General features: G+C 39.9%; 1 protein-coding gene across 1 annotated transcript in view; it reads right to left on the bottom strand.

The window, feature by feature from the left end:
* Nucleotides 1-19290, bottom strand: part of sntg2 (syntrophin, gamma 2) — an 89610-nt gene that overhangs the window by 43651 nt on the left and 26669 nt on the right. Inside the window, exons 2-8 of the mRNA XM_085767335.1 lie at nucleotides 18435-18572; nucleotides 18263-18319; nucleotides 18043-18100; nucleotides 16013-16056; nucleotides 14487-14528; nucleotides 13332-13419; nucleotides 9576-9664 (exon numbers count right to left, since the gene is read on the bottom strand). Of these exons, the coding sequence (XP_085623461.1) occupies nucleotides 9576-9664; nucleotides 13332-13419; nucleotides 14487-14528; nucleotides 16013-16056; nucleotides 18043-18100; nucleotides 18263-18319; nucleotides 18435-18572 (516 nt within the window). The remainder of the gene's footprint in view (nucleotides 1-9575; nucleotides 9665-13331; nucleotides 13420-14486; nucleotides 14529-16012; nucleotides 16057-18042; nucleotides 18101-18262; nucleotides 18320-18434; nucleotides 18573-19290) is intronic.

Here is a 19290-nt window from a genome sequence, read left to right as displayed (position 1 = left end):
AAAATCCCAAAACTCCACAGCGCTTTTGTAGACAAGTTGTGAGCTGCACAACCACCACGCTATGAGATAATGACGGAACGATACGAAACGGAGCCGTTTTCGAGGTAAATTCATACAAAACCGCTGATGCGCGTTGCGTTCAGGGACAGTTTTTCAGCAAGCAGTCTCCGTATTTACCCTGTATTTACCTCGAAAACGGCTCCGTTTCGTATCGTTCCGTCATTATCTCATAGCGTGGTGGTTGTGCAGGTCACAACTTGTCTACAAAAGCGCTGTGGAGTTTTGGGATGTTGAATTTGATGAGTTTAATGAGGGAAACCAAGAAATTCCCTTAGCCTCCATAGCGTAGCTCTGAGCAGCCAGCTGCTGCGCTCCGCCGTACTGAAAATAGCTTACACCTACAATTAAAGGTAATGAACCTACTGCTATGACTATAGGGATTATGGCAATGGGCCAATTTGCCAAAATGTTGAACTATCCCTTTAACTGAGGGGCTGAGTCAGCAAGCAGCTACCTTTCGAACAGTTTGGAAGTAAAGAGAAGATTTGAAATCAGTCTATTATGCATAGAGTTTTGGGATCAAGGTTGGATCTTTGCAGTCATCATTTTAAAAGTGTGGGGTATACAGAACAGAGGAACTTTTGATGATTTTGGGATGGAGGGATCCTTGCATACTGAAGAGTTCTTTTGTGAGGCTCTCTAGAGTTGAATCCACTGAGCACATGATATTGGTTTAAAACTTTTTAGAATTTCTTTAGGAAGTACAGACAAGCAGGAGAGAATATTTACAATTACAATGATTCATTTCATGTGAGCCAAAATGAATAACAGTTTCACCAACACAGTAGCCTACACACACTGGCAGTCTGGCTATTGGTATCACTGTGGCATAACTCTAGCATCAAAACACAAGATGAAATATTGTGACTTCTTTCAGATGCCTCTAAAATCTTCCACAACTCAAAAGGTTTAATGAAGCCCGCAAGAGACTGTTGAAAATGCATCAAATATTCTAAAGGTCCTGAAGCACAATAAGTTGAAAAAAGCTCTGACAGCTGGAAGAGTTCCACATTTAAATGCAAATCACACTGCACTTAATGAAGAACAGATGCATTACACATTATCTAATGAGTTACAAGGTTGGAGTTCAACATCAAACACTGAATTATTCCTGTAGGCAATGATGACTTGTCAGCACAAAATAATTTATTTACAAAACAAACAAATGATCTTGCACAGACCCTGTAATGTTATAAGGTACACACTGACAAGACACCTGCGTCTCTTCATTGTACATGAACTAAATCAACTGCCTTGACCCAAGTTCAAAGTGCCTGAACATATCATCAGAGAATGAAAACAGCCTCTGGGTGGAACGTAGTCAAGAGTGAACAGCAGAAGAAAAATCTGCCTACATCTGCAAAGAGATTTATACATCTTTACTGAACTACAACATGTCGCATGCAGACCCGTCAGCACAGCCGCCAGTAATTACTCCATTTCTAAAGTAATTATCTTTGTTTGCTCCATTTCATGTCAACCCAGAACAAAATGTTTTAGTTAACTCTCAAGTGGAGTTCTGCCAAGAGAAGGTGAGGTGGCAGGAAATGGAAAACTATCAGGCTGTCAGAGTGGATTACACTGACAACCCACCTGCCTCCGCTGAAGAGCTGAAAAAAAGGGAAAAGAAAAGGAGCTGAAGTCACAGTGTTGTTCTTCACATCAGTCAGCCAGTCCTTCATGCATACTGGGACTTTCAGAGATGACATGAACAAAGTCTAATTATTTAAAAACATCTAAATAAATCAATGGGGTAAATGGCCAAAGGTGCAGTGAAAAAAGAAAACAATTGTCAGTCATTTCACTGTCAAGACAGCTAACCAATGACAAGCTTACAGAATAGCAATCCCCCACAAAAAAGATATGTGACTGGAAGGAAAAATCTCAGATGAAAACATGACTGTGGTTTTGTACTGTATTTGTAACCAGGGAATAGTGTGGACAGCCACAGGGTAGGGATAGTTCACCCAAAATTCAAATTTCACTCATTATCTACTCACCCTCATGTGGACTAAGGGGTGGGAGAAGTTTCAGAGTCCTCTATGGCTTACAGCGGGGCTCCGTGCTGCACTGCATGTCCATATGACATTTTTGAGAAGCTCACTTTTCTTCGTCCAAAAAGACACACCAAAAAACATCCAAATACCTCCATACTGCTCGTCTGTAATGTCCCTCTTGTATTGAAGACCCAACATGAGAAATTGTTCTGAAAAAAATTAAATAAGTCTATATTTTAAGCTTGTTTGTAGCGGAAACTCCCAGCACTGCTCTTCCTGGTCTGTCCAAATCTCGCGCGATTTGTGCAAATCACGAAATATAGACTTTTTTTTTTTTCAGAACAATTTCTCATGTTGGGGCTTCAATACAAGAGGGACATTACAGACGAGCAGTATGGAGGTATTTGGATGTTTTTTGGTGTGTCTTTTTGGACGAAGAAAATTGAGCCCCGTTCGCTACCGTTATATGGACATGCAGTGCTGCACGGAGCCCCACTGTAACTCAGAGAAGCCACGGAGGACTCTGAAACTTCTCCCAGCCCTTAGTCGACATGAGGGTGAGTAGATAATGAGTGAAATTTGAATTTTGGTTGAACTATCCCTTTAAATAAATACTAATATGTATGCTAATATGACAGTGCTTACTATTGTCACCACTGTCATTTAAATTAGATCGCTAAAATCTAGCAATCAGCACAAAATGAATATTAGCGGACCTGATGATGCCTCTAGGTTCTCATAGGTTCCATTAAGTTACAGTTCATACTGAGAGAAACATGTCAACTTGATTTTAGGGCAATCTGTACCCATAAAAGATCAACCTTATTGAGGCGCCAAAAGCAACAGTGGATTTTATTCTCTGACGATTGTGAATGTCTGCTCCAACAGCTGATGAGATATTTCAATCTGGAACAAAGTGATGAACCCGACAGACTGGGCAACAAATTGTCCTACTAAAAAAAAAGGGGGGGGGTTCAGAACTATCAGTGACTCATGTATTAACAATGTGGGATCAGAACATAGAAAAAGCTGACAAAAGGCAACAGATATGACAGCAAGGCAAAGGGTAGGTATGCGGTTGCAGCCTCTCATGTTTAATGTACTGGTATTGAGAGCAATATGAACATCAAAAAATGCAATGTCATTTCTGTCAAGAAAAAAGGAGCTTCATGCACCTAGTCCTACCATAACCCTTGTGACTGTACTCCATTATTGGGTCTGGCGTCAGTGGAGAAATTACTGTTTTTATTGCACTATACCACTTCTCCCTTTGTGATGGTTGAGCAATAATGAAAAAGTGCCAGTCTAGAAAGAAGTCTTTCTTCGTTTGTGAACAACTTGCATCAGAACCATCTATAGCTAATGCTTTAGGCTGTTGAAGACTGTCGGAAGATATAACTATTTAAGACTTATAGTAAGTGTTACTATAAGTCTTAAATAGTTCTATCTTCCGACAGCAATCACTTATATAGAGTGCTTGGTCTGAAACACGGGTCTGTCAGTCACTCTGCTCTGCTGTAAGCTGAGGAGAAAACTTTCCTTGTATCCTACAACCTTTATCCAATGAGGAGAGAGAACGGCATAAAGGGGCGGTCCTCTCTGTGTGTGCAGCCAAGGGATGCGCGTGAATGTGGTGACGTAGGGACGAGGGCGGGGACTGCTAACTCCATCGGCTGACAGGAAGTAGCCAAAACCACCGGATCGCTTACTTCTGCTTTAACAGGTGCTGATATCTCATTTACTAATATTTTCTTTTGATAACATTATAGCAACAAAACATGTTTAAAATATCTTTAAAAAGGACACGGATATTCTCGTTAATCATAAAATGCCATCATGAAAATGTAGTGACACAATAAGCATTATCACGTACAGTATAGCTTTCCACAAAGCTGACATGGCGGGGGAGCAAGCAGACCGACACAAGATGGCGGCTGTGTGGCAACACCACGTTATTGGGCAGCAGCGTTGAGTGAGTCATAGTCTTCTTATATATCTATGGCTAGAGTGACCCACTGTCACCGCCAGTCTGTTCTAAAGAAGTTGCTCAGAGGACAGTGTATCATCTTGTCTTGTTAAAGTAACAATGGCCGAAGCTCTCAAGTAACAATCGCTGCCCTGCTCTAGGTTAAAAAAACATATTTGGGGGCGGTGTTTAGCTCAGTTGGTAGAGCACCCGCCCCATGTGTTGAGGCTATAGTCCTCACTGCAGGCAGCCCCAGTTCGAATCCCGCATCGAGCAGCCCTTTCCTGTATGTCATTCGCCCTCTCTCTGCCTCCCCATTTCCTGTCTCTCTCAACTGTCCTATCAAATAAAGGCATGAAAAGCCAAAAAGAAAAAAAACCTGACTGCCAAGCGCTCATTGAGCTCTTGGCAAAACGGTTAGCATCGTGAGGAGATCAGGAGACCAGGAGACCAGGGTTCGAACCCCACCTGGGGCAGTCCGTACCGAGAAACACAACGCAGAGGGCCAGATTGACATCGACTACAGCAGCAGCAAAAAAAATTACAAATCTGCCCTTCAAGGTTGAAGTGAGACAAACGAAAACAAAGAGCTGAATGACTTGCAATGGTAGGTGATAATTCTCATTGGGTTAATTCACACAAACGACTTCTTCATGTTATAAAGTTCTTTTCTACAATGTATAAGCAAAGATATTAGTTGGTGCAGCTTTAGATATGCCCAATGAATTCTTTTTTGTTAGAAACTTGTAAAAAATCGTGTTAAGCTTTTCTTAGCAACATTCACAGATGGGAAAGTCATAACCTTTATTCAAAAGTGAGAATTAAAAGAAGAAAAAGGAATCAGGGAACACTACATGAGTTCAATTACCATTTCAACCCCCTGCCCAACCTCAGGCTTAATGACCCTTTCTATTACAGACTATTTCATATGGTGCAGAGTTGCTTAATGGCATGCAATGTCATTTTTTTTGTTCTTTTGGGGGGGAAAAATAAAGTTACGAGTTGCCCTACTTTTCTGAAAATCTCTATCTGGAGGCTTCCTATCATCACATGCAGAACATTAAAGTGAATTCACAACTTATACTGTACTGAAAAACAAAAACAAAAAAACAGCGCACCAATTACTCTAAGAACAAAAACAGCTACTCACATAATTTTCCCTCTTTTGCATGGCTAGAAGAATCTCCCTTTACATGAGCTAAAGCTAAATGAAGGCCAGTTCTTGCCATTTGTGCTTCTAACTAGGAAACCACCTGACTGATTTTGTTTGGCAGCCACCTAGTTTACAGTGAGGGAATTAAATGTAAATGAGGCAACTGGCCTATATCACTTTTTTTTTCTTTTTTTTAATAGCTAGGCATGTGTCAGGGTCTGTTCTTCCCTTGGATAAACTATGCGCACTACTCAGAATTTAAAGAAATGCGGACCATGCATGCACAGGCCCAGTGCTACAAAAGATGTTTCACCCTCTCAAGCTCCTGCTAGGGATTTAAATGGAAACACTTTAAATCTTGATTATCTATGAAAGGTTAAAGTGGCCACCTGCTGTCCTTCATGCTTTCTCTGAATAATTCATAAATTAAACGACGAGCCGCTCTCTTTATGCTATGCTTTTCATTACCATATTAATATGCAACTTTCTGTAGCCTTATAAAACGGTAAAACTGTGAGTTTTGAGGAAAATTATTACCATTCATCATCATGCTAACGTTTAGCTCTTTGGCAAACATCAAGTCCAATTTGCTTGATATGTAGCATGAGCAACACTGTTGGTTCTCACATCCTATACCTGAGCCATTCTTTTCGGATGGGCACAGCAATTAATAGAATTCACTGTATGTTCTTTGGGATCCATTTACACAGGCAATAAAAAGACTCTCGCATTGTGTTTTGCTGAAATTGAAATATCCCTCTGTGAAATCAATCAGCTATTACAGTGTAACTACTCCCACCTATCATGCCAGCAGTATACACTGACTGTCAGCCATCATCTCTCCAAGATCGAGCGAGCTCAAGGAGCTAATAGCAGCTTTACGGGATAACACAGAACCAAATTAATGATTTTGTCTGTTTGCTCCTCCCTCTGACCCTCACCTCCCTATGAAAAAAACAGACACAGATTGATCTCCTATGTAACACCATGCAAGACTTCAAACAGGTACTGGTGATGCTTTACTGCTGTAAAGATCGACATTGATCATCACACACTGTAGACACAAAATAAAAATGAATAGATGTGATAATTCTCCACATTTAACATCAATCATCATGCCAAGTCAGTAAATAATTCTGTAGAAGAGGTAATGGTTAATAAGACTATTTCTCCCATATCCATGTCATTGCGTTGCATGAAAAACAGTCAAATGAAAAATAATCTGATCAATGCAAAGAACCATGTTAGACTTCATCTGAAAGCAGTGAATAACACATTAATGATACATTTCAACAACTCATGAGAGTTGTTTACAAAACAGGTCCCATGACATCCACATAACGAGCCAATATTCTGTTTGAGTGTAGCCAACACCCAGTTTTCTCCCGTCAACCTCTGACCTATTTTAAAATCAGTGAAGGGTGAAGGAACAACAGGGAGAGGTTGGCTGAGATAAGTTTCATTTCCCTCCCTCTGCCAGGGGAACAGCTCCACAGCAGTCAACTATCAGGGTCGAGACCCACATCCTGGACAGCTAAACACCGACCTACCATATGCATAGAGGACACTATGGATTATTTCACATTTCATAATATGTCAAAGTCAAAGCCGATTCATATGAGCCGCAGTCCAGAAAACTCAGAGGCTCGGGCTGCTGCTGCTTGTATTTGGCTTCATCTTGTTTGGTGTTTGGTGTTCACTGAAGCCAAATTCTGCCCAAAATGACAGACACATTAAAGCTCCTCCAGCTACTTAAAGGGGAACTATCGTCTGCTCGCTTTTCCGCTGTTTTGGTTACGCTGCTCTCAGCCACGTGCATTTGTTTACAGCGAAGCTGGCGAAAAATCAATAAATGGAGCGGTGGATAACGTTACATTACATATACGATGCTATGATGTGTGTGTTTGTGTAGTCTTAACCTGATGTTGCAAGGTTGATTTTCAGCCGTGAGACACCAGGTGAGGGCAGAGAGCCTCCGTTCTCACTCCTAACAAGTCACAAGTCATGTAGTTAATGATCACAATTACTCCTGGGCTTTTTAATTAAGGCAAAAATATAGCATAGCCACAGGGGGAAATCCTGCTCCTCTTTAATGTTTGCACCTCTGTCATCTATATCTGTATATCTGTATCCTATTGAGTGAACACATTAGTCAGACAGGGCAGCAGCACAACATGGAGCACAAGTTTTTTTTAATACTGACAGAATTCAACTCAAAAGATTGAGATAATGAGAAGAAATATTGTAATTATAAATATACATATTCATATTTCCAACTAATTGCCCAACCCTGTGGCTCAGTGTACACGTTGGCCAACAAATTGTATAAAAACTAATAATGATACTTTTAGACCAAGCAAAAACATAATAATTAGTTTTCCCTTTTTTAGTTTGTTTTGTTTTTTTTGTTTTTTTAAATGATGACTTCAATTTTTCATTTCAAGATGAAAATGTGCTGGTCACCGAGTGCACGGACCCCTGTGTCGCACATTCTGAATTTAACCATTCAGAAAAAGCATTGTGGTTTAATTAGGAGCCAGTCTACTATTTAGAGACAGTCCAGATCCAAACACAGGGTTAACACAACCTCCAGTACTCAGCAAAGAGTCCATCGAACATCAGGCAACAAGACACTACATGTACAATTGTAAACTATGGAGTAAGTGGATGGTAAGCAGTCACTTCCCCCCACCTGCAGCTGCTTCATCAACGTTTGTCACCAGACTTTTCACTGAACTATAAGAGGGATTAGACTTTGTCAAAGTAAAACAAACCAACACATTTAGAAATATGTGCCGTCATTTATTCATCATCTCCGATTTTGCTACTGTGTGGGTCAAAATGTTGTCAGTGTGGTTGGCAAGTTACAGCATGTAAATAACACAACTATGCAGCCACTGTTGTAGTAGCCACCTCCCTTCACCTCCATCCTTCTGCTGAGTTAATATTAATATATCCCAGAATAGTCTATTAACACAGAGATAAAATTCAACTCCATCCCACTCCTGATATAACCTCTCTGAGAAATTATGTCCCTATACAACTAAACAGCAACAGCTAATATGTTTGGGAGGAAATGTAATCACAGGCTGGATTATGGTCGGAGGCAACATATTTTCTGAATGAATGAAGCGCTACATTTGTTAACGTCAGCGAAGTTGCCAGGGGATGTGTTGGAGCGGATGACAGGCATACAAAGCACATGAATGTCACACCACACACCGAGGCTCACATCCAGTATCCTGTTGGTGGCTCAATTCAGGCACCAACAGCACTTGTGCCTTAACATAACCATAAAAAAATGTAGAAATATTGCATTCCCCACAGCTGGTATTGTACTGCAATATCACATTTGACCAAAATGAATACATTTCACTGATACACTATCAATGAATTAGCAACTTGTAAAATATGTAAAATAAGATAAGATAATCATTATGTCACTGCACACAATTGTACAACAATATTTTCTCCTTTGTGAAAATTAACATATCCTAATATGATATGAATACAAATATCATCTCTTCATAATTATGTTTCAAAGCATATGAGCTGCACAGTGCAACACAACAGTTGTTTGATAAGATAGCAAACATGGCAAGAATAATGTGTTGTGAGTGTTCAAGGATAAGTAATTGTAATCTTTTCGACAACAAACAAAAGTTGTCGCAGTGCCATGCTGCTAAATGTTGCAGTAATGCCCGATGCTGTTGTCCACCCCCACTCGTGTATTCAGTTATTTTGCCTCATTAGACCCATCTGCAGACTCTGCTCTCCTCACATCTCAGCCCTCAGAGGAAAGCTTTAGCACCTCAGCTAGAATGACAGGGAACACCTGTTGGGGTGTACAGGCCTTTCATCGTTTGATATTGTCATTATTTTCTCCTTAACTAACTGCAATTTATCCCTTTGATTGTCAAAAAGTAAGCACATTGTGATGCAAATCAAACATTTTCATTTTCCATTTGAATTTAGATGAAATTGCAGCCTTGGCTGTGGGACGTGTGCAGCTGCTGACCATTCACAGTCGGAGCAGTCAGATGACGTAGCTGGCTGCTCCACCTGAGCCTTTAAACCCACGCAATCATACATCAGTTTTCATCTTGTCTTGTAGCATATTGCTGTGGCCACTGTGCAGATGGTAAGAAGCCTAATTACCCACGCAGCAAACAGACATACACCCCGAGGGTTTACTAGTCACACAATGCATTCTGGTACATGTAGGCACAGAGTAAGGGGATAATTTGGGCTTTTCCTTTTTTTAAAGCTTTTTTTTCAAAATGTCACATTTACAAGTATATCAAGATATTACAGAAAAGATGCAAAAGATTGCAATACACGAGCCTCACAAATACAGATCAACATTACACGTGAAATATGAAAAATCAATCTTTCTTACTGTGTTGTTTCCATTTCCATTTAAATGTAAGCCACTGTCGAAGAGGGGGGAGGACACTCTGCTGTGATCCGTGGATGGCCCAGGAGAACCTGAGAAAACAGTGAAGGATCACTTTTCCAACATTTAGTCCAACTTCAAATTGCACTTGTTATTTCATAAAAGAAAATAAGCCAGGAGTTTCACCTAAACCCCAAACACCATGGCTCAGTTGATTTAAAGGTTTATTATTGACTGCTGTCCTGCCTGTAAGCTGTACAGTGGAGCTCAGAGACCAGCATCCAAGAGAGACAAATGCTGCTCTTTGATTTGATATTAGCTCGGCGTTGGAGGACCTGATTACTGATTCGGTCACACTCAGTAAAGTGAGGCAAGCAGCTCCTGGCCTCTCCTGCTTGTCATTTTGTGCCATGGTGAAACGATGAATGCCTTAAAGAGAAATCGACTTGAACCGTTTCTTTCTCAGGCAACAAAACACGATTCACCAGCCAAACACCCTACAGCAAAACCTGAGCATCTCTGCACGGGCACCTTCCTATGAATGTTAACTTCCCCATAAGGAATGAGGGCTAGATTTCTCACTGCTCTCACTTTGAATTTGAGAGAATGTGGGGGTTTATCAAAAGAGCCATTAATATTCAGCATCTATTAGTACTAATCATTTCCCTACATCTGTGTCATCGTTTTGTGTTGATAATGAATGAATGTGAATTGAACAAAATGGTGGTTATGCTCATCAACTGAGACTGAAATCATTTGCATTACAGGGTTTTTAATCCATTTCTTGCTTCCTTCACAGGACAAGACTTATTAGTGGCTCAGCGGTGTACTGTAGATGTTTATGTTTTATATACAGTAACTGTCCCAGGTGTATAGTCCCCATGTGCTACTGCCTTTGATGATGCTCCCATCATGTTTGTGGGCTGAGTTTAAAAGAAAAGTTTGAACATTTTGGGGTGTAGGAAAGCAAATAGGATTTGATTTTGAAAGTACTGTACAGTACCTGACAACAATCAGAGCCGTTGCTAGGAATTCTGGGCCCCCTGAAAGCATACTAAAGCGGGCCCCTAACCCCTGACTTTTCCACTTTTTTTCTTAGACTACGTATCATGTTTTATTTACTTTGTTTTGATGCTAATGCAGCATTACTATGAGTATTAGTCTTATGCAGAATAAATCAGTCATACAAAGATTAGACTACTGGGGTTTTTTGTGGGCCCTACTGGGTGCTGGGCCCCTGGAATTATCATCATCTTTCTCCGCTACCGTACAACGGCCCTGACAACAATACATAATGGACGCCATCTGCCATAAAAACTGTTGTTACAGTGGTGTGTTTACTTGTGCTTGGTAAGCAAACAAACAATCCAACAAAGCAAATGTAAACTTATAATTGTGTTCATAATGTGATAATTGGCCATTTATCTTTTTTAATTAATCAATAATTTAAAAGATTATTGTCATTCTCATTTCATCAAACCCCATAATAATATGCAATTTCAAACAGCCAAAAACTAATCAATTTATCAAATCGTCCTAAATGAATATATGAAAATCTTTTTTATTTTTTTATCACTCAGCTACCAATTTAGAAATTATTAACACAGCTGCACTGCACTGCATTTTTTCAAGGACGTCATTAAAGTAGGTGTCAAGAAAGTGTGTTAAGTATTTAAACAAGAATCATCAGCTCATAAAAAGGTCTGGTCTTCATCCAAGTGAGTCATAGTTGAACTTCGCCTCAACACAACCACACCAATGCTGATCAGACGAGCGAGGTTCAGGACAAATTTCAGCCAACTCTTCCACATAGAACTCTCTTAGCTCAAACACACTCTAGAGAAGTCTGGCATTAGCAGCTCCCTACAGGTCATTTCACAGCATCTCTACTGGATTAAGATCTGGTTTCTGACTGGGCCATCCCAGAAGGTGGATTTTATTTGTTTGAAGTCATTCTATTGTCGATTTACTTTGATGTTTAGGGTCATTGTCCTTCTAGAGAGAATACCCACAGTACAAAACCATTGTTGAGACTGTCTACTGATGAATATCTTTGAGATGACTTTTTGATGAAAGTCTTTGAGATGACTTTGTAACCCTTTCCAGCCGTATGCAAATCAAACATTCTTGATCCTATGTCTTCCAAGTTCTTTTTTGCAGTTCACATCAGGTGCTTCCTATGAACAGCAAATTCAAAAGTGTTTTTAGAAGTCAAAATATTTCCAACTCAAACAACCAAGCTGATCTGATTTATTAAATAAGGTTTGGTAACTTTTGACTCCAATTAGCATTTGTTAATACCATTAGCTGAGGGATTCACACACTTTTTCCAGTCTATACTACAATGGGATCACTGTTTTTACTCTGGACCGCAATCTGATGCCAACCCATGAGAGGCAGTAATGTCTAGTCTATCAGAAACTCAAGAAGAAGGTGTCATGCCTGGGCCACCGCTGCTGCTTGCCTTGGTTGCCCAGAGGAAGACCAGTGTCGACAAAGAAAGACTGTGTCTTAGATCGCATCTTCAATTATGATGTGAAGCCTGCAGAGCTACAGTAGTTCAGGCAGAAAACTCAAGCTGCGCCCATCCTGATCAGCTGATCAGTCACGTGCCCTCCTCCTCCAAATAGGGCGGGCTTCTTAAACCCCCCAGTTTACCTGCTTATCCCTGGCTATGCTGCTTCTGCTGCCGTTGCTATTTCCTGCTCTGCTGCCCTTGCTGCTGCTTCTGCATACATCTTGCTGCTGCTGCTGCTGCTGCTGCTGCTCCCCAGCGTCCACCTGTGGGCTCTGTCTCTATGATCCTCTGCTTCATTCCCTGTAATGTCTGGCAAACCAGATCATTCAGGGAACAAATAACTGAGACAGAGCCTGACGCCAAACCTGCTGCAGCCATGCTCAATGATACCTATGCTGTGCTTCAGCTTGCAATGCTTACAATCAATCCTGCTGCAACCATGCTCAAGAATATGCTAACTATGCTGTGCTTCAGCTTGCAATACTCAGAGCTTCAGAGTTGTCTGACTGAAATCTTTTTGGTGTTTTGTTAGCTAGCTGTACCACTGCAAACTCTCTTTCTCTGTACTGACGTGGACACCCAAAGGTTGACAGAAGTGGAGATCCAAAGGGGAAATACTGTAATACTAAGCAATGATGATGACTTTTTATTTCACTCATCATATGTCTTGTGAAATAAAACATATGGACATGTGAACAAGATTAAAGACATGTTTTTGGTTTATAACTCTAACTTGGACAAAAACCTGACCAGGTTAAGGATAGAAACTGTATATACTGTACATAAATCAATACAATTACTAAGTGTTTTCTTACTTTTCTTGTCACTGTGGTCCCACTTTCTTTAAAATCCATAAAATTGCCAAACTCTCCCAAAATTTGCCAATTTTGTTTTCAGAACTGCCTCAATTTTTAACCTACCATGACAGCGTACCTCATTTCTCAACTTTGAACGGCTCCACATGAACGATTTTAGTATCACTGTTTTCAAACTATTGGTAATAAGTACAGGAGCAGCAGGCTGCAGCTCTGGCTGCTCAGGCCACTAGTGTGACAATTTTTTACTCTGAAATAAAATTCAAATCTATTGAACAGTTTTAAAGTGATGCTGAGTGAAAAGGAACCCCCCCTGAAATATTTATTTATACTTATATAGTTTTATGACTGGATTATTGCTAAAAATGCTCAGTCAAATGAAGTTTATTGTGAGCTCACATGGTAACAAAATGACTGGACTCTTACCTAGAGGCAGTTTTAGAAATGATGGAACTTCTCGCAGGTAGCGAACACTGATGGTGACCTCATCTCCTGCGGTACGCAAGAGGTGAACCTGACGGGAGCGACAGAGGGAGGGAAGGAGAGAGACAGAGACTGTGATTGAGATAGATAGCGAGAGAGGGGGAGATTGTGAGCGATGCAGCGAGATAAAATGTAATCTCTCGTAAATGAAACAAGCCACATTCATGTCAAGCGGCACAGAGCAAACAAAATGTAACAGGAGATGAGTGAAGAATATGTAATCATATGTTAAACCCTGACTGAAGTGTCTTCACTAAAATCAAAGGTAGAACTTGAAGGCCTCATCTCTCTCTCTCTCTCTCTCTGCTCTGACAGGCAGCTGACAACACAAAGTAATTACACTCTGATTATCTGATGTCTTAGTGATACAAAATATGTCCTCAAAGATGCCAAGTCATAGTTTCAAAGAGGCGTTCGAGTAAGGTTGGGTTAAAAAGGAAGACGTATCAAATCCTTCTTCCAATGCGTCTTGGAAAACAGAAAATAAGACGAGGAAATGAGACGCTTGTGCGCGGCATCTACAGTGCAAGGTCATTTTCACATCTTCAGTATCCTAAACGCACATCTGCAAACAGGTTCCTTGCTATCCTCTCCAACAAAGTGTGGCAGCCCATGTTCCCATCTGTCAGTGCTGGAAGTGTGAAAGCCATTAAAAGCACTGGATTTGCTTCTTAAGAGAAACTCTTCATTATGTGTTTTGAGGCTCTGCAGGTGAACGTAGTGAACAGCTGTTTGGGGAGGGGCCTGTGTCTGTGTGGGTGGGTGACGCAGGGTGGTGGCAGAGACCAAGGGAAATATTTAACAAAGCAAGAAGCTAAATTGGAGATAGAAATGGAAGCATGTTTAAGATGTCTGCCAAGTATTACCACCCTCAATTCCGGTGCAGCTTTTGATACAGATCTGCTGCTTTTCAATCTTTTCAATTTGTCACAGTGTAAAGCAAAAGAAAAACAGCTTCCTGCCAAGATGACAACTCAGATTGTTGAGGCGCACCTCCGCGTTGATAACCACTGGGATTAGGTGTTAAACCTGGGAGATGGATGGAACAGCAAAGGGCGGATGGAAGAGGGTATTAGCTTTTATTACAAATATACTCACAACTTCCTCATGAGTACAGTGCTCTACGTTTATGCCGTTGACCTAAGGAAACCAACAGAGAGTAGAAAGGCAAATAAGTTAATGTATAATGGAGAAACGGTGTAATTGAGCAACTCTGTGTTCATTTGCTACAGGGCTGAGGCCAGAGGCTTGGCCACGGGTGGCACGAGATATGATGCGCACCACTGTGGCCCCCTACCAGAGCCAGAAGGTGATAGGTACTTGACTTGTTAGTATGATGGACAGATTATTGAACGGGTCTACAGGGGGCAAACCCTGAGACTTCAGACTAAACCTGTGTGGAATCTCACTGTTTGGTTTTCCTTCAAGAAATCCAATCAAACCACAAAGACACAAAGGACCTCAAAGGGGGGAAAAATACAGATACATAATAAATATAAAGTAAGCAAAAGAAAACAGCCACAAACAAATGCATATAGTCACAAAACTACCACAATGAGACAGAAAACTACGACAAGGAATGGTACAAATGGTCACAAGAGACACGACTACTAACATGATGCAAGACCATAAAAAGGCATGAAATACTCACAAAGAGAAGCAAAACAACTTTAGGGAAGCAAAAACAGCCACAAAAACACAAGCGACCAACAGACACAAAACAACTACAAGCAATGCTTCGAGTCTGAGCTCCTGTTAGAGCAGTGGGGGGTATCCAGAGGCCCATTGTCTGTGTGTGTGCTTTGCTTTAAATTATTCATACAGTATCATAATATTTGATCATTTGGTTAATAAACTTGAACTTTTGAAATTTTTATTCAGTTGCCAAATAAATAGAAAATGTGTTCTGGACTGTGCAAAAAAAAAAAAAAAGTGTTATTAAAAAATTGTGCAACCCTGCCCCTGGATTTGCAGCTTAAAGTATGCAAATCCACGCGATAGTCTGTAGTGTGACAATTCAAATAAGTTGATTTGCAAATAAACTCTGAATAGAAATAGTGGTGATCCAAAAGGTGGAAGCAATGCAAATCAATTCATAATAACTTCCAGCTTCCAGTGTGAGTGTGAATATTGCTTGACTGTCCAATGAATCTACTTGATATTCTAGATAAACAGAACACCCAATAAACCTGCCAGACAGATTCAAATTAACTTTTTAAAAGATTAAATGAATATCATCAGTAAATACTAGAAACTTTGGGCTTTTGATGATTATTATGAACAAAGCTATAATTTATTGATGATCTTGTGATTAAAATACCAGGGCATGTAGTATGACAGGGCGATTTCTATTTGGGTAAATTTAAAGAGAGTGTCACAATTCAGAGACTGAATATCTGATCACAATATTATCTTTTCAAAAGAGCAGAGATATTAAAAGACTCATTTGATTAAAATCATGCATTTAAAAAAAAAACATAATACTGCATTCCCTTTGCTTCTGTGAAATAACTTTCTGTCAAAATAAAAGAGGGGATGAAATTAAGGTGCACCAGGTTGCCGCTCTTGGCCGTGACCCAAATCAACCTCAGAGCAAAAAAGAAGTCACGAACCGATGTACCAACCTGCAACACAGCATCCCCGACGAAGAGCTTCCCCGACTGATCGGCTGCAGGCGTCAATTGTCAAGTGTCAGAGGTTAATGAAAACATTACAAAATAATTGCTCATTTCATACATGGTAATTTGGTGGAAATAGCAATCAATGTCTCTGTCTAACTAATCTCAGGCAACATCCTACAGCTCAGAGAAAGAACACAGGAAAGCATGAAATTTGAAACTAATCAGGATATAAACTCATTTGCGGCGGCATGGGAGGAAACAATGAAAGCTCTGTTGTGAAAAGATTTGTAAAGCTCGGAGAAAAGGGCTCTTGGCGTCCTCGGGGATATGAAGACATGATTCACTCGTATCCAAAATGGCATTAAGAGGGATGTGGGCAAAAAGACAAAATTACAGGGAAATGATTCACATGATGCTTTGATATTGTATCCCAGCAGGATGCTGAGAGGTCATCGGTTCTTCCAATTTTACTGGCAAACATGATTAAAGTATTTTCTTGTCCATCTAACGAACAGCATGGTCACATTTACTCTTCCACACTGGATGCTGTTTTGTCTTCATACTGTTTCTCTTTGCATAGTAATTTGTGGGCAAGCTTGCTGATCATGATTAACAACCCAGTGGAAAAACTATACAAAATGAATAAATATGAAAATTACACACATATTTTTTCCTCTTTTCATTATACAGTAGTCACCACTCTGAAAACAGCTCTTTTTTTTTCTTATTATTACTCAACCAGTGGGGTGCAAGTGAAGAACGCAAATTTAAAAAAAAAATAGTTCAACATTTTTGGCAAATATGCACAGTTGGATTGGAAAATTAATATCAATCTCATATTTGCTTAGGTTATATGTTTAAACCTGACTTGTTTGACAACCTGTTTCTATATCCAATTCCAACATTAACAGAAACCTGGACTGTAAACAAAGTTGCTGTAGGTGGAAGGAAACAAGCCACCTTTCCTTTTACACTGCAAAAACTCAAAGTCTTTCCAAGTATATTTGTCTTATTTCTTGTCAAAATGTCTCATTTGTGGTCAAAACTAATCTCTTTCCACTTAAAATAAGATTCATCACCTAAAAATCAACTTGTTTTTAGATAATTGTTTCAAACAAATTTTTACTTGAAATGAGTAGAAAAATTTGACTAGAAATGAGACATTTTGACTAGAAATAAAACAAATATTCTTGGTAAGATTTTGAGTTTTTGCAGTGTACTTGTGCACTGCTTAAAAACCAACAGGACTGACCAGGACATAAGCCCAGAGCCTCTATGAAGGTTATGATCCTAAAGCATTAACTGACATTTAGTCCATTCAAGAGGTATAAACTTATTTTTAAGTTTAAACACATGACTTACACAAACTGCTCTGTCTTGTTAGCAACATCTCTAAAGCTAAACTTGAACTTTAAAACAGGAAAGCTAAAAGCTAAACCAAAGGCCACTAAAAAGACAGAGTGGCTGGTTTCAGTGTGATGGCTGCCTGTTGGCCTCCAGGCCTCCATGCTTCTTGCTAGCTGGGGACACTGGAAATTTGAAACGTACATTTTATAATAGTGGATTTCAGTCACAGCGCAGAGTTTCAAGTTTGTGCCAGCTGGGTTTCACTATCCTTTTAGACAAACTGTCACAATTACATTCACATTTTTGCACTGAATTATGCATCTGTGGTGTAATCTTAAACTTTGGACAGAGACGGGGAAGATTTGTCTATTTCCAGTATTTTTGCTAAGCTAGGCTAAGCTGACTCAGACACACACTTCTCATTCTTGGCAAACTGTCCACTCCACAGCTGATGACCCATTTTCTTCTGACAGTTTTGCTGTTTGATTATTCGTAAACTCAAGTGAAAACCAATGATGCTCTTAAATTGATGTTCAACACTCGCTTCATTGTGAATTCAAATGCCACCTGTACATTTTCTCTACTGTCTCTTTCTAATTTAGTTAACATTTCTATGATCAACGTGACATTTAACACGGCACTGCAAATCGTTCCAAAGGCCATAGTGTGATAAAATACCTTCTTACCTACTTGATCTTTGAAAATCTTTGATATAACCACAGGCACGTTGTGCTCTGCGCCTCCCTGAAAAGCAGGAGAGAGAAAGATGAGAATGAACGTTACTTGAGTTTTGGTCGTGAAAATTTTGCTGCCAAAACTGCTCTCTCAGACAAACAGTCATCTCTGCAACCCAAAGCCTTTTCATTTCTGCTTTAGTCTCTCCATAATCAAAACTTATCTGCTTACTTTGATGCTTAAGCCGAGACCGCCAGTCGCTTGTCTTCGCAGTACAACAGTTCTGTGCTTTAGAAAGTGGGAGTTTCTTATTGGCAAAGGGATATTTTGAACATTGAAACAGTATTCAGGAGTTATGCAGCATGAATTACAATGCGAGTCTCGAGCCTCCAGGCGCACTTACATTTACTTGGGATTCACTTCCACTTGTGCAAACCACATCCAGCTTCTGTATGGTTAATACCTCTTTGGTCAATTTCAGGCAGACATCATAGGTATTGTTGGTCTCCTCATTGTACAGCAAAGCAATCCCAGATTTTGTCTGTTGGAATTGAGAAGAGCATTGACATTTTGCCAAGCAGAGCAATTATGTACACAATGAACATTTTAATCCTCTTTTCTCAATGTGTCATTTATGTACCCCATTCTGCCAGTCTAGTTTTGGGTTAATTGGTTTTGCTTGACATTGTGAAAGTGTGAACCTTTGTGTAAGAGAGAGGGAAAAAAAGAACTGCATGGTTAAAATTTCACATCTTTACCTAGCACCCCCCCACCCCAAAAAAAAGTTCCGACAGTTGTTGGAAAATTCAACTTTGAGGACAGAAATGACGACAATAGCTCAGACTCAGACAAAAGAACAAAGCCCAGACGGCCCACTTCACATTATGACTATCTCTGTGTAGGTGAAGATTTCACAATTAACAGTAAACATACCACTTTGCAGCTATAAGTCTCCACCCTCAAATTTAATGCATTTTCTCTGATCCTTCACTGCTCGGTACCATCTGGAAATACCAAATGAACAATGGCCAAACCCTCTAGCTGCTCTAATGAATTAGAAACAGCCTGAACTTTTTTTTTGTCTAGAGATTAAAGTGAATGACTGCCAGATAGAGTTTAACAATTCAGTGACTCATATTTCAGATAGTACAGCTCAATGCTTCTCAATCTGACAGACACCACGCTCCTTTAAAATGAATAGCCCACATTTATTTCAAAACTAGGTCTTTTCAATTGAATTTAATATCAATATTCAAAAC

This window comes from Trachurus japonicus, chromosome 22, assembly GCF_045865225.1.
Source record: "Trachurus japonicus isolate A0001 chromosome 22, Traja_1.0".
Taxonomy (NCBI): Eukaryota; Metazoa; Chordata; class Actinopteri; order Carangiformes; family Carangidae; genus Trachurus; species Trachurus japonicus.
Note: the sequence above shows the minus strand (reverse complement) of the source record. Positions and strands in the feature narration are given on the sequence as shown.